Source organism: Miscanthus floridulus, chromosome 4 (assembly GCF_019320115.1).
Source record: "Miscanthus floridulus cultivar M001 chromosome 4, ASM1932011v1, whole genome shotgun sequence".
In the NCBI taxonomy this organism is placed as follows: Eukaryota; Viridiplantae; Streptophyta; class Magnoliopsida; order Poales; family Poaceae; genus Miscanthus; species Miscanthus floridulus.
Window position 1 is genome coordinate 63,003,363 of NC_089583.1, and position 15,711 is coordinate 63,019,073.

Sequence of the window (15,711 nt, forward strand, 5' to 3'; positions counted from 1 at the left end):
TGCCTCGTCCCATCGCTGCCCACCCCAGTCAATCAACTTTCAAGTGCCTGAGTCGCCGTCCCGCCTGCGGCCCACCCACCTCGTCCCATCGCTACCCACTCCATCGCCCACGGCTCGTCCCATCGTTAAGGCCTTGTTTAGTTGGGCGAAATTTGGGAATTTGGCTACTGTAGCACTTTCATTTTTATTTGGCAATTAGTATTCAATCATGGACTAATTAGGCTCAAAACGTTCGTCTCGCGATTTCCAACCAAACTGCGCAATTAGTTTTTTTTCGTCTACATTTAATGCTCCATGCACGTATCGCAAGATTCGATGTGATGACCACTGTAGCACTTTTTGGGAAAACTTTTTGGAACTAAACAAGGCCTAACAAAAGGAAGGATGAAGCAAGAGTCGTACTGATCTCAGTTGTTGGATAGATTTGTAAAGCAACTTATGTGGAACAACCACATTAATGGCGTAGTATTCCACGTCAACTTTTTCATCACGTCTGCAATAGACAGGACTTATAGTCGGGCCCTGTTCACATCAACATTGAGTAAATGAAATCATTAGCAAAGCCATAAATATAAGGATCCAACCTTGATATTTCAAACTACTGCAATTACAATTAGTAGTAGTGCTTAGATAAATTAATCAATGGGCTTAGATAAATTAGTCACAGCCAGCCGCCGTCGGTGGCGATAGGAGAGGCGGAGGAGGTGCCTGCTGCTGCTGTCGATTTCATTGCGCTAAGGCGCCTCCTTTCTTGTCACGCTTTGCGGACGGTCTGACGGCAGATGTGAGAACCAGACCCACGACGTGCAGTGCGCTGCATGCCTCGTCTCGGAGACGGGAGCCCGGTCAACACTGCACTACGCGCACTGCACTGCACTCACCTCCGTCACGTCACGTAGTGCTCAGCCTCGTGGCGCAGCGCCAAACAGCTGAAAGCCAGCCCGTCACAGACTCATAGTGCGAGCATAGCTTACCCGCGAACCCGGCCACGCATCCAAGGGAAGGGGGCGCGTGCAGCAGCCGCACGCCGCAGTCCGCAGCCCGCCTGTCTCCCGCACCCATCCCGTCGCGCGGGTGCGTGCACAGGTCGGCGTCAAGATCTGCGGCGCCGAGTTCGGCGTCATGGTACCGATCACGTCAACGTCATCTAGGATTCCCTGCAGTGCATGGCTAGGCATCTCAGCGCCAAGATCTGTGGTGCCGAGACGTGTTACCTCTGTGCCAGGACTTATAGCGCCGACCCCAAGGTCCAAAGATGAGTTTAAGTCTCCCAGGGAGCCAAATATAAATTTTGTTCGGAAGAAGAGTCAAATAGTAAAAAATTTAGGAAGATCCTCGCGGAGAGCTATAAATATCCATACTGCCAGCCAACCAGAGACTGCAATATTTAGGGCCTCTTTGGCACGGCTTATGCCGGCTTTGGCTTCATCTATTTTACGCAAATCGAGGCGCTGTAGCGTGAAGCCGTTTTGTAAGCCGGAGTTAAAATGAACTAGAAGCCGAAAAAACCAATTTTTCTGGCTTCACCGGTGAAACCATTTTGGATGAGCCGTGCCAAAGAGGCTGGAGTCTTCCTCTCATGGGGGGTAGCGAAATGCAATCAGCTGGCTACTCGCCTGCTCCAGCCAAAACCTGCAGTTTAGCCCAGCCGAACAGCCCCAGTGTGGCTGGCCGGCCGCTGGCCGCTGTGGATTGGTGAGAATTTCTTACGGGATTCCTATCTGCGGCTTGGATTCTCGGGCCACAGCGCTTGGATCTTTATGGCCCTGTTTGATACTCTAGCACAGCTAGAGGTTAGAGTTAGTTTTTAGCTTAGGACTAGCCCTGAATTAACTCTAGCCTAAGAGATGTTTGGATATAAGGGTTAAAATGATAATAAATGTGCTTTCCAAATCATTGGTGTGGGTGAAAGTAGAGAGAAACAGTGGACCCCACCTCAAATAGCCCCAACTAGCCCAAATAATCACCTCTTTGGGGGATAGTTTTTTAGGGTGGGCTAGTTGCAAATAACCCACTCTAGCCCTCCTGTTTGACTACTTTAGGGCTAGTTGAGCTCCAACTAGCCCAAACTAGCTCTAATCCATGGATCCAAACAGGGCCTATGTCCCCTCCAGGCTCCAGCCCCGGTGCAGTGGACATTGGACTCTCGTCGCGTGGCCCTCGTCGGCATACGGCCCCCGCGCTGGCGATGGATTGGAGTTCACTTGTTTGGTTCGGTTGAACTTACCGGCCGTATCGACGAAATTACAGTATTTTTCTCTCGTAACGAATAGACGTTAATATCAGCGTCAACCGTTTTGGGTCCTCGCCTCCTTGGTGAACACAGTGTCTGGACCGCCTTTTTCGTTAACCTGCCTCTGCCTCTGCCTCCGCGCCCTGCCATCCTCGCCTGCGCCTGCGATGCGAATTGATTGATAGCGGGCACACGAAAGAACAGTTAAACGGAATTGCCAATTGTGTCCTCGGGTCACGGCAGCACAGCAGCTCCTACGCCGTGCATGCAGGGATGCCTGCGCTCACGGGCGCACCAGTTGTTGCGGTGAGGCGGTGACGGTGAGGTTTCAACGCCCGATCAGACGGTCCTTTGCAGTGAATTGCCCGTCAGCATTAAGATGGAAGCCATCGGCAATGGCACTAGCAGAGCAGCTACTGCTCAGTTCATTTCTCGTTTCCACTTAATCTGGGGGCGCTGAGATCGGGTATTGACGGGCAATTCATTCGATGACTAAATGCTGCTTAACGGGAGGCCGATTGAAAGCCACCGATTTTTTTTTCCTTTTGGGACGCATGCTGGCATGAGTCGTGAGTCGTGTGTGTGACTCCCAAGACTCCAAGGTGCATTCGCTGGCTGGTGCTGCGGAATGGCAATCGGATTCAGACGTCGTCCGTCGTGGACTCACAAGCTCAACAGCTCCCCTGACATTTCTGAAAAATCAACTGGACAAGTCTGGGGAGCCAAGTCCGTCCCGTCTTGTCCCAAGTTCAACCCGCCAGTCCCCCGGCCCTACCTCTAGCCATGTGTTCATGTGCATGCGGCTTGGGTGGAAAACTAAAAATGAACAACGGCACTTCTTTTTAAAATGAACAGCGGCTTACCGTGCCATGCGCGGGTGTCGGTGCCCCGCCCAGATCCACTCGCGCGGCAGATCCGACGCTGCCAAAAATATTAGTTTTGAAAAAAAAATTAAACAGTATCTGTTTTAAAAATAGTTTAAAAAATATGTTAAAAAAAACTCTAGAGCACGGAGAAATGTTCGTGACCATCTTCCCGCCACGTGGCAGTGGCGCTGCCCGTCCTCTTCCTTCCACACTCTCCTCGAGCGGTTCGGCTCGGCTGGAGCATTTTCCTCCTGACACTGACAAGTGGGCCCCGACTCGCGCTCAATGCTGCCGCCACCGTCTCTCCTCCTGCTCCGCTCCGGCGCGCCGCCCAGCGCACTCCCCCTGCAGGGGCGGCGGCGGCAGTGTCCCACGCCAGTGCGGGCGTCATGGCAGGAGCTGGCGGGCGTGTTGGTGTTCTCCGCCATCCCCTTCACCGCCGTCAAGGCCCTCGCCAACAGCCCCCTGGGCGCCCGCCTCCGCCGCCGCCTCGAGGACAGGAAGGCCGCCGCAGCTGCCGAGGCCGACGCTCTCCGCGCTGCCGCGCGCGGCGCCCGTAACAACAGGTGCAGTCCGTCCTATTTGCTTCATTAGAAAGGGGAAAACAGCATTTGATTTGACTGAGCTGTAGCTGAGTGGCAATGATTGCAGCTTTTGGTACGGCGGAGATCGGCCGCGGTGGCTTGGTCCCGTCCCTTACGACTACCCTGAGCATTTGACCGGAGAGTACCCTGGAGATTATGGGTTCGATATTGCAGGTCTGGGCAGGGATCCCGTTGCTTTCGCAAACTACTTCAAGTATGTCACCGTTGTTCCTTTCCTTCAGTTAACTATACTGTCTTATTTTCTTAAGCCGCAGTGGAACAATAGTTTGTTTTTCTTCTTCAGGTAGTCATAGGGTGCTCCTAATACCAAAGTAAACTATTCCTTACATCAATTGGCAGAACTATACCATTTTTTTCAGTACCTGCATGTTGTCGTCGTTGTTTAACTTACAGGCAATATGTTGTTGTGCTTGCCCCTATCCCGAAACGATTGAGTATTTGGCAGTCCTTAAGGGCTACTTTTTCTTCTGAAATCATGATGTGAACCTTTTTCCATTGGAGCTTGTTAATCCCTTTGATTTCTCTGCACCATTCATATTTTCCAGGTTCTGACCAACAATGATTACTGCTTTTCACAGCTTCATAAAATCAATCATGTTTCTGAAATTGTGATGTAGAGTTTCTTCATTTGTACTAGCTTTGTAAGTGCTTTGCTTTTCTCTCTACTTTCCTAGTTCTGACTTCTGTCCAACAATATTGCCTTGCAGCTTCGAGATCTTACATTGTCGTTGGGCCATGCTTGCTGCTCTCGGCGTTGTTATTCCTGAGCTATTAGATCTATTTGGGTTAGTGCATTTTGTTGAGCCTGTCTGGTGGAAAGTTGGTTATGCAAAACTTCAGGTACAATTCCAGTGTTCATGTTTGTCAATTTCAAATTTTTGTAGAACAAATTGATAATTCCTTGAATTGAATTGTACACACCTGCAATTTTTTAAGACTAAATCTGGCATGTTACAATCATAAGAGATAGGGTTCTCTTTGTCATTTACTTTTGCATGATCGATCCGTTCTATTTGCTAGGCAAATAGATGTTCAGCATTTGAAAGATAGTTTTCATTTATCTCTGATGAATCATCTGCATTTCTGCAAATTCCAGAGCTGGAAAATAACCTAGCATGACCTGTTGCCCTCTAATCCTCCATGCACTGCATGGTGGCACATCCTGGCAAAACTAAAATCTCCAAATGCTGGCATATCAGCCATCTTACTTGTACTGGGAGATGGAACAGTAACAGCCGATGGATACACATGCATGCTCTACTATGAAAAGCAGGATTTTATTTGTAGTTGATGCACTATCTTTTTGCTGTGTTGTTTTACAGTGGCACCTAGAACTGGCATGAAAATCAAATTTACAATTTTTTTTATGGAAAGTGAGAAGACAGATTTGAAGATAAAAATTTATCACATCTGGAATACAGAGCAAAGGAAAATACTTAGCAAAACTGTTAAAACAACATTTTATTTTCTTATATCTTCAAAATGTTATTGAGTGGACCGTAAATTTTTGTAAAGATGACATGTACTCCAGCTCCACTGCATCTGTAATGTACAGAAAATTTGTAATGAAAACTATACTATTTTTTATATTTATAAAGAATATATTCTCAAGATCGACATGTTCGCCTGCTATTTTTCCTTTTAATTGTTGACTCAATTCTACAGGGTGATACCCTTGATTACCTTGGGATTCCTGGATTCCGAATTGCTGGTGGTCAAGGTGTCATTGTAATTGCTATCTGCCAAGCCCTCTTGATGGTAATACTGTCTTTCTAATCCCCCCCTCCATACATGAGTGATTCCTTTTTTTGCTTAATGTCTAAACAATTTGAAAACATAAAGAACTGCTCCATGGAAATTCATTGACCTTGTAAGAAACTCCCTCCATTTCACTCTGATTGTCCATTTCCTAAACGCTAAACGGTAAACAGTCGGTCACCTACCGTTTAGCCATTAGTCGGGCTAAACAGTCCATTAAACGGGCTAAACGGCCAATTAAACGGGCTAGACGGATGATTAAACGGAAACGGTGTACCACCGGTGATTAAACGGGCTAAATGGCCGTTTAGGCGAACAGTATGTCTGACAGTGTTCATCATCAGTAATAGTTATTGCAATATTTCTACTTCATACTCCTAATTAAGTGCTTTGAAAGATGAGAAGTGGCTGAATATGTTATAAAATAGAGGTATGGTATGGATAGTCATCGTACAGTTATTTTTTCTTGGCACTCATACTTCCTTGGTTAGGCAACCATAGTAAAACAAAGGGAGTAGCATGCATTTTTTTTTAAATGCTTGCAAACACTTTGGAAACATAGACATTCACTTTACAAAGATACCTTCAACCTTTAAGAATATTCCATTGCTGCATGATTCCCTTGTTATTCCTTGTCTCAAATGATTAAGTATTGCACTCAATAAGATTATCTTGACCTGATTTGTCAGGTTGGACCTGAATATGCGAGGTACTGTGGGATCGACGCACTAGAACCATTGGGAATATATCTTCCTGGTGACATAAACTACCCAGGAGGAGCACTTTTTGATCCGTTGGGCCTGTCCAAGGATCCCGTGGCATTTGAGGATCTCAAGGTGAAAGAAATCAAGAACGGTCGCCTGGCGATGGTAGCATGGTTAGGATTTTACATCCAGGCGGCTGTGACTGGCAAGGGCCCTGTACAGAACCTGGTTGAACACTTGTCCGACCCACTCCATAATAACATCTTGTCCTCCTTCCACTAAAAGAAAATTTGCCAGAGTGGCACGAATCACAGCAACGGGTGTATATATGTATATTGTATAGCATTTACAGTTTTACACTAATGGGTTTGGAAAATTAGCTACTATAGTTATTTAGATAGACATATAACAGTGGTTGGTGATCTATGTACAGTTGGATTATTACAGTTTGGTAGTTCGTCTTCAGACTTCAGAGTGCCTTACATGCTGCAAATGGGTTTTCTGGATCCAGTGATTAAACAACAATACTCCCTCTGTTCCCTATTTTACGTGGAAGATTTGAATTTCGTGATGTTGACCAACGACAAGTTTCCCCCTCCGGTTTTTTACCCCCAACAACTTCACGCGCCTCTCCCTTGGTTTTCCTTTTCTCACACTCCCCTCTGTTTTTTATGCGATTGCAAATCTTTTTTTTTTTTTTGGTGACTATGCGAGTGCAAATCTTTCATCCTCCCTGGTACCACGCGGGCACGTTTGGTTCCATGGCTACCTTTGTCTTCCCTGCGCGAGCATTAGTGTACAGTAAAAAAGTACACAATATCAAGAATAAAAAAACTCTGAATTTTAAAGAAAACAACCTTATCAACATAAGACCATTCTTTCTGTATAAGTCTAAGGGCATGCGTAGTGGTGGGTTTTCTATATAAGTCTAAGGGCATGCCAATCAAATAAAAAAATTGTTTTGTTATCCTAAGCGAACGACCTGGTGCTTTTCGTCTCTTCCCTCCTCTTTTTTCTGCATGAATATTATTTTTATTGGTTAAACTAGGTAGTGTGTCCATATGTTGTTACGGGACAACTAAACTTTTATACTAAAAACATATAGATCGTACGATAAGGTAACAATACTGTAAGACATTAAGCTGACATTTAATCCAAAAGACAAAGTTTATGAAATTAACAGTCACTAAGAGCATGGCACCACAGGCTCATAAACTCTACTATATAGACCTTTCCGTGATACGGCTAAAATAATATTTTATATCGGCAAAAAGTCTCCGATATTCATTTCTTTCATGCGGCTAAGATAATATTTTACCTAGTTAAGTGCACATGCGTTGCTACGGGTATACATAGAATCTCATGACATAGAATTTAACAAAATGAAAATTATTCTAAAAACATATCATTTAAAATATTTGATCAAAAGGTCACACCACCTTAAGAGTAAGTCACTGTAGATACAAACACAAAACCAAGACTCTAGCCATGCTAAACCCATACTCGTCAAAAACACTATACAACTTGCACAATATTTACTTGTGACAATTGTCACCATGCCTTGAACTAAACCGTAGTTGTCTATTACATTTGCATTAAACACTTAGAGCCAAAAACCAAAACTTCTAATTAAAGCATCATCTCAAGTTCTAACACATATAGTCCTGTCAATACATGGGTGTAAACAAACGTGAACTTAGAAATGTAATCCATTCAGAGAGCACGGTAATAATTTGCTCAGACCCACGAGGCGACACACTTTACTTGATAGTCAACAGTTCATACATGAGTTATGACTTACAATGCGCAAATTGAGAAATGTCATCCATCAACCAGGAACAATAACACTTTGCCCTTCAGAATCCTAGTGAATCTCAACATTTGGACGAAGACAGCACAAATGCACATTACGTCATTTAACCCTTCTGCGTTCAGTGACCAACTACAATAGACTTTGTGACAAGGACCGGTCATTGCACATTTCTCAGTTAAAACACAGTCTAGGCCTATGCTACAATTATATTGAGAAATCAAGAAATTAAGCCCAAATCATAATTAGAAAATAAGAAATAGAGAAAAGGTAGGGAAAATCAGCATGAGGATTATTAAGTAAGAGATATATAAGAAAAAAAAACAAATAGGTAAGTATTGTAGCAGGCAAGTCAAAGAAACAATAAAATCAGCTAAGTAGTCCACATAAAAACCAAGCATATGCAGATGAAACCAAAACACAGACTACAGGGCGAGGGCGTGGGATGGTGGCGCGCGACGTCCTGTGCGAGGACGCGGGATGGTGGTGACGGTCGTAGGCAATTCGCGATGGTGATGACGGGACTGAGGGGTCCGGAAGGAAGGCCAAATCACCGCGTGAGTGCAAGAGGAAAGGCAGACCATCGGAGATTGCGGTGACTACGGTGATTGCAGGGCGAGCGGCAGCGGATCGCGGTCATAGGGGAAGTCGCGGTGGCTGCAGGAAAGTTGCGGTCGCAGGGGGCGAGCGGTAGGCAGACCGATGTAGCGCTTGTGGGATTGCATAGGGAGGGCACGAAGGTGAAAGGTCCTAATGGCTAGAGGGGGAGTGAATAGCCTATTAAAAATTTCTACAACAACACTTAGCAAACCGGTTACATAATTATGAGGCGAAGCAAATGTTGCGCTAGCCTACTAAAATTGTAAGCCACCTACCACAATTCTAGTTTATATAGTTTCTATCCACACACTAGCTATGTCACTACACTAAGTTAGTGCGCTCTCAAATGCTAACTAAAGAGCCACACTAACCAAACTAACAAGCTCTCACAACTAGCTACACTAAATAGCTTGATAACTAGTTTGCGGTAATATAAAGAGAGTGAGCAAGATGATTATACAACTGTGTCGAGGAAGGAGCCAATCAATCACAAGAATGAATACCAATGAAGACCAATCACCTCAGAATCAAATGATGACACAATGATATTTTACTGAGGTTCACTTGCTTACCGGCAAGCTAGTCCTCGTTGTGGCAATTCACTCACTTGGAGGTTCACGCGCTAATTGGCATCACACGTCAAACCCTCAATATTGCCGCACAACCAACACAAAATGAGGATCACACAAGCCACGAGTAATTCACTAGAGTACCTTTTGGCTCTTCGTCGGGGAAAGATCAAGAACCCCTTACAATCAACACGATCGGAGCCAGAGACAATCACCAACCTCGCTCGACGATCCTCGTTGCTCCAAGCCGTCTAGGTGGCGGCAACCACTAAGAGTAACAAGCGAATCCCACAGCAAAACAAGAACACCAAATGCCTCTAGATACAAACACTCAAGCAATGTACTTGGATTCACTCCCAATCTAACAAAGATGATGAATCAATGATGGAAATGAGTGAGCGGGCTTTGGCTAAGCTCATAAGGTTGCTATGTCAATGCAAATGGCCAAGAGGGTGAGCTAGAGCCGACTATGGGGCTTAAATAGAAGCCCCCACAAAATAGAGCCGTTGTACCCCTTCACTGGGCACTGCTCGGGGTGACCGGATGCTTCGGTCATATCGACCGGACGTAGGACCCCAGTGTCCGGTCACCCGATGCTTACCACGTGTCATCGGCTTCAAACGCTGATCGCCTGATCTCAACGATCATCAGTACATTTAAGTGGTGACTGGACGCGCTGCTCAAAGTGACCGGACGCACCAACACCAGCGTCCGGTCATTTCCAGTAAGGTACCAGAAGCGAAAAATCATGGCCGGACGTGTCCGGTCATGCCCTACCGGACTCACCCAGCATCCGGTCACTCAACGTCTCCCCTGTGCGCTGCATATGTCATCATACATCATACTGACCGGACTCAGGCCCTGAGCATCCGGTCATTTCTCATGCCAATGTTCTGTCATGAGACCAAAACCGCACGCTCACTGTTGCCACTGACCGAACGCGCTGGTGCTACCGAGACCAGCGTTTGATCACTTATAGTGACCTCCGTTCACCTAGGTTAAGCCACCGGACACGTCCGTTATGCTCTGTGAAACCCTATCTTTTCTGTATAGTACGCCGGTGAAGTTTCTAACCCTTGCTCAAATATGCCAACCACCAAGTGTATCACCTTGTGCACATGTGTTAGCATATTTTCATAAACATTATCAAGGATGTTAGCACTCCACTAGATTCTAAATGCATATGCAATGAGTTAGAGCATCTAGTGGCACTTTGATAACTACATTTCAATACGAGTTTCACCCCTCTTAATAGTATGGCTATCAAACCTAAATGTGATCACACTCGCTAAGTGTCTTGATCGCCAAAACAAAATGGCTCCTACCACTTATACCTTTGCCTTGAGCCTTTTGTTTTTCTCTTTCTTCTTTTCAAGTCCAAGCACTTGATTATCACCATGGCATCGCTATCATCATGTCATGATCTTCATTTGCTTCAACACTTGGAATATGCTACCTATCTCATAATTACTTTGATAAACTAGGTTAGCACTAAGGGTTTCATCAATTCACCAAAACCAAACTAGAGCTTTCAATCTCCTCCTTTTTGGTAATTGATGACAACCCTTACACAATGATATGAATTGAAATTCAATTGAATCCATGTTGCTTGCCCAAGCATATTTACTATGTATAAAAGGATATGGACAAGTTTCATGAACTCCAAATAGTAGCAATTGCTCCCCCTACATATGTGCTAAGAGTTTAGATTGTAGTTTGCACATATGCTTAGATAGAAAATATAGGAGACAATGTCTACCAAATAATGCTAAGGTATAAAAGATGGACCTTTGAAGCGTGATACCAATCGGAGTGCACCAATATACCATCCTTAGCACCATGGTTAGCTTGATACCACTTGGAAATGAAATCTCTAGATAACCTATGCATGCTAGTTTTTTATTTCATCATTCAAGCCTACAACTAGCATACACCACACAAGCATGGATATTGAAATTTAAAACTTGTGCCATGCAAGCAAACATATGAAATGCACCATACAAGTTCATGAGCTTGCTCCCCCTACTTGTATGCTCAAAATTTTAATTGATCCCCTTCCTTTGTCTTATCTCTCCCCCTATGTCAAATTCTCCCCCTTTGTTGTCTTTTCACTATCTTAGTACACTAATATCTTGTTTTTCTCCCCATTGTACTAATATCACTAATATCTTTGTTTTTCTCCCCCTTTGTCATCAATGACCACAAAGGTTCAAAATATAGATAGGTTGAGATTATTAATATTAATCAATGGGGGTGAGGATCATTTTCCCAAATTTGGTCCAATCTAGATCATTTGCCAAAGATATTTAACTCAGTTTGATCTAAGGACAAGCTTCTTCACACCTCCAAATAAGGGTTATCTTGTACCATGTTGAGTTAAATACTTAGAGCTCATTTTCTAGATTAAACACTAGGTTTACAAGCCCATAAACATGTCATATGCTACCACTAGATCAAGTCAAGCATAGAAGCAATAGTGGTACCATATAATTCTCAAATTCATTTGATTTTCATGAATGAACCTATTTGATGTGAGAGATGACAAGATGCACTAAACATGTCCTTAGCAAGGATATATGCCATGCCAATCAACTTTTACCTTGGATTGCTCGAAGGAGAGGCATGTCATATAAGTGGGGGGGGTGCATCAACACATATTTGAGAAATCCAATATGTTCAACTCATTCCTTAGCTTGCAAAACCTTTTCTCATCTAAATATATCGGCAAGTTGATCCTTGGTGCCTACACTCTCAATGCAAATGTCCCCTTTTTATTGGTGATTTCTTATGAAATAGTGGCGGACATCAATGTGCTTTGTTCTTGCATGTTGAACCGGATTGTTGGTTAACTTGATTGCACTCTCATTATCACATAACAATGCCACGTCCTTGAACTTGATTCCAAAGTCACTCAAAGTGGCCTTTGTAACACCTCGGGTGTTAGCCTTGCATAACTTGACTTGCATAACATGAGCATGATCATCATGCATTCATAAACAAGTATTTACAATTGAAACATTTGATTGAAACATCTGCAACATTTGCTTGTTATCGCATGTTTCATTATCATATGCAACCTTTCTCGTTATTTCATGTCTCCATGTGTATATGCAAATGATCATGAATGAAAACATGTACTTGGTAGATGTGAGTCACAAAAACATGTAGCCACACCTAGGGTAGCAAATAGAACCTTGTTCAGGGTTATATTTCATGAACCAACACTTAAGCTTTCTTGTGATTACACTAACTAGCTCTATGAGTGACTACTACATGAAATGATTGAATGACCATGCAAATTGCTTAAACATGTTTAGAGTATCATTATGAACAACTTTGGTATTTAGGACTAGGGCTAATTTGGTCATTAAGCCATGCTTTGATGTGTGTCATCATTTAAAAGTGACATGTTTGACTAAAGTTGAACTAGATGTTAGAGACCTTGCATGGAGGAGATCACTAAAGCAAAGTTGTAGTGTTTGACATAAGGAACAACTTTTATTTTTAGGTCATTGACTGATTTAGCTTCTAACATGCTTGAATTGGTCCCACAAAAATCAGAAAAATCAAGAATTCAACACTTAAGAAATTTTTCTAAGTCTTGTACCCTGACAGTGCTGTCAGCCTGACTTTGGATTGATTTTACTCGATGTTGGTTGGGAATTAGAACATGATTCTTGAACAATAGTTGTAGCTGGTACATTGAACTACAACTTTAATTCAGGCTAGGTACGATAATTTGTCACGGTTACGCCGATATAGCTTCATGAACATGCGTCATCAGGCTCGGTGTTGGTTCACTGAAATGAACTGAATCGACATCGTCAGTGGCCGACCACCGGCAGAGCCCGCGCGCCGCGTGTCCGCGGCGACGGCCGCGCGTCGCCAACACCCTGATCGCGCAGGCCACGACGCGCCTGAACGCGGCCTTAACCCCGCTAGCGCCTGCCCAAGCCATCCCACGCCCCATTTTCAGTTCCCCACTCCTCCTTTGCCGCCCGTAGCGCCGAGCAGCTCCGCCATCGCCATAGCCCATGCAAGCTCGCGCCAAGCCGCCTTTTTGTCACCATAGCAGCACCACAGGATCCCCAGTGACCCACTGCCTCCACCCGTGCTTGTTGACCGCACCTGGTAAGCAGCAGCGCCGTGCGCTAGCTCGCCGGAGCATCCCCGCCATGCCCGTCACCGTGGCTGGGGCACGTCCCTCCACCGTAGACCATGTAACCGTGCGCGTTAGGTTCGCCTGAGCCCAGGGATGCTCGTCCATGCCCTTTTGCGCTTTGCCATGGCCTCCACCGGCGTACAGCCGTGGTCCTGCCTCGCCGCTTTGCCATTGCCGCTGCCGTCATCACTGGTGTCGACGATAGGGCCGGCCAAGTGGTTCATTAGGTGCGCTAGGTCGAGTAGGTCACGCCGTGAAGACGTCACAGTCGGCAGACTCACCGTCGATGAGCCATGGCTGCGCGAGCTTGCTCAGCGCCACCGGCTTTGTTTTTGTCTCGCTGACCGGTGGGGTCAACTGACCAGTGGGTCCTGCGTGTCAACGACTCCATGTTTTAAATCCAGTTCATTCTGAATGCAGATTTCATATGTTTTGTAATTTTTGTATCTTCAGTTTAGTAGCTCCAAAAATTGTGAAATAAATTTGGTTGTGTTCCTTAGGAAGTGTAGTATTTAGGAAAAATATGTTCTTGACTTGTACAGTAGAAATTTTTGGAGATTTAAATAGGGATTTGAAATGTGCTTTTGAATGCATTCAAATTTGTTTATTTTATATCTAGAGTTCCTGTGCTCCAAAAATTATGAAATTTTTGTGGTAAGCTATTCTTGTGATGTATGAATTCTGGTAAAAATTTGAAGACCAGTGCATGTGTAGATTTATAGTTATAGATTTTTCTTTTATGAATAGTTAATCCTTGTGTAAATTTTTATAAATTATTTATGAATCCAAAATTTATGAAAATTTTTGGAGGTAATCCTAATAGTATATGGATGCTAACAAAAATAGGAAATCTATTGCTTGACACTTTTCAATAGGGTTTTCCATTTATGCTATTTCAAGCCTTGCTGCCTTGTCATTTTTGTATAGGATGTTCTACTTGGTAAAATGACATGAAATTTTATAGTAGTCTTTTGATAGCATTAGTAAGGCACTGTAAATTTTTGAGAATTTATGAAGCACATCTGATATATGTTTATTATTTAACCTAGATATCTAAATAAAATAAGAAAGGCAATTAAATAAATAGTTTGGGCTTCACCATTATATTATCTTAAATGTATTTGGTATGCTTAAACTGTTGGTAGATTCTATGTTGTCAAATTTTGAATGATTACATGAAGTAGAAGTATTGTTACTTTATATTGCATGTTGAATAGTTTCCAGACAGATTCTGTAGTTTGAGGAGTTGCATGTTGAAACTGATGTGTACTGTAAAAATGGTTAATAACAAAGTTGTAGAGAATTTGATAAGCTTTCCAGAAAGTCTAGGGTCACTGTATTTGGATTAGTAGAACTCTAGTTATGAGTAAAACAAATTGCTATTGTTTTATGATATAGTAGATGCATTGTAGAAGTAGTTAATTAATAATCGAGAAGAGATATGCACCTACTCAGTAAACATGATGCACTTGTTAACATATATGCATTCATAATACTTATGTCATATTCATGCATCTAGGATCGGAGGAAGAGATCATGTTGCTGGAATTCGAAGAAGCAAAGGAAGGGAATCAGCAGGAGGATCCGCAAGCCGCAGCTCCCGAAGGCGTGGAGCAGAACCCTGAAGAGCTTCCAGAGTGTCCTAACCACCGCCCTACTTCCTTTCTGTGAGGCAAGCCCCGAAGCATTATAAGTCTCCTAGTAATTTACAAATGTTTACTTACGTACTTATGATTGATGCATTAGGTTATAAGAGTTGAATGAAACCACTTGATGCATGTAAATTCCTTGTCCAGATATTACATCTTTAACCGATATAGGTCCAAGATCGAATATATGCTTAGCCATGCTTAGACTGGTAGAAGTCGGGTGATGTCCTATCACCTATGAGATATAGGTGGATACCGGAGCACGGTTGGCTATATTTGCTATCGTGGAACAGAACCATGAGGTAAAAGTAAATCAAGATCGAACGGGAGGTTGATAGAGAAGCAACAAGGCATGGAGGTCTTGGGTGTGGATCTATCCCCGTCTGTGTCGATCAAGGACCGTACTGTTGTTGGAATTTCTGACAAGATTGAACGCATGCCTCTCACTTAGCTGGCCGGATAACTCGTTCTGACCGTGAAGCCGAGTAATTCAACTCAGGCTGGGACCCGTTCTGTTGTGCGCTCCTTTCGGGGAACGATTAGACTGAGCCCAAGGGTAGGCTTGGCCTGAGCATCCTGGCATCTGGTGTTCCAGATTGTGCGGCGTGGTACGGACCTGCGAAATGTGTACCTGAGTTGTACCAAAGGTGACCTAAGGCTATCATGGCTGGTAGACCTGGGTTTGTGTTAGGAATAAATTCCCAGCTGGTTGAAATCGATTAGAATCGCCGTCTCTCCCGGATAGTGAGAAACTT

At 43.9% G+C, this 15,711-nt stretch overlaps 2 protein-coding genes across 2 annotated transcripts in view; both read left to right on the forward strand.

Moving 5' to 3' along the window:
• Window positions 1–933, forward strand: part of LOC136548563 (S-locus-specific glycoprotein S13-like) — a 3,815-nt gene extending 2,882 nt beyond the window's left edge. The window contains exon 3 of the mRNA XM_066540045.1: window positions 783–933. Within this exon, the coding sequence (XP_066396142.1) occupies window positions 783–933 (151 nt within the window). The remainder of the gene's footprint in view (window positions 1–782) is intronic.
• Window positions 934–3,272: 2,339 nt separating this feature from the next.
• Window positions 3,273–6,631, forward strand: LOC136549738 (chlorophyll a-b binding protein 7, chloroplastic-like). The gene is made up of 5 exons (XM_066541136.1): window positions 3,273–3,665; window positions 3,751–3,897; window positions 4,412–4,544; window positions 5,370–5,462; window positions 6,152–6,631. The coding sequence occupies exons 1-5, from the start codon at window positions 3,385–3,387 to the stop codon at window positions 6,446–6,448; spliced, it is 951 nt and encodes a 316-aa protein (XP_066397233.1). The 5' UTR covers window positions 3,273–3,384; the 3' UTR covers window positions 6,449–6,631.
• Window positions 6,632–15,711: the final 9,080 nt, after the last annotated feature.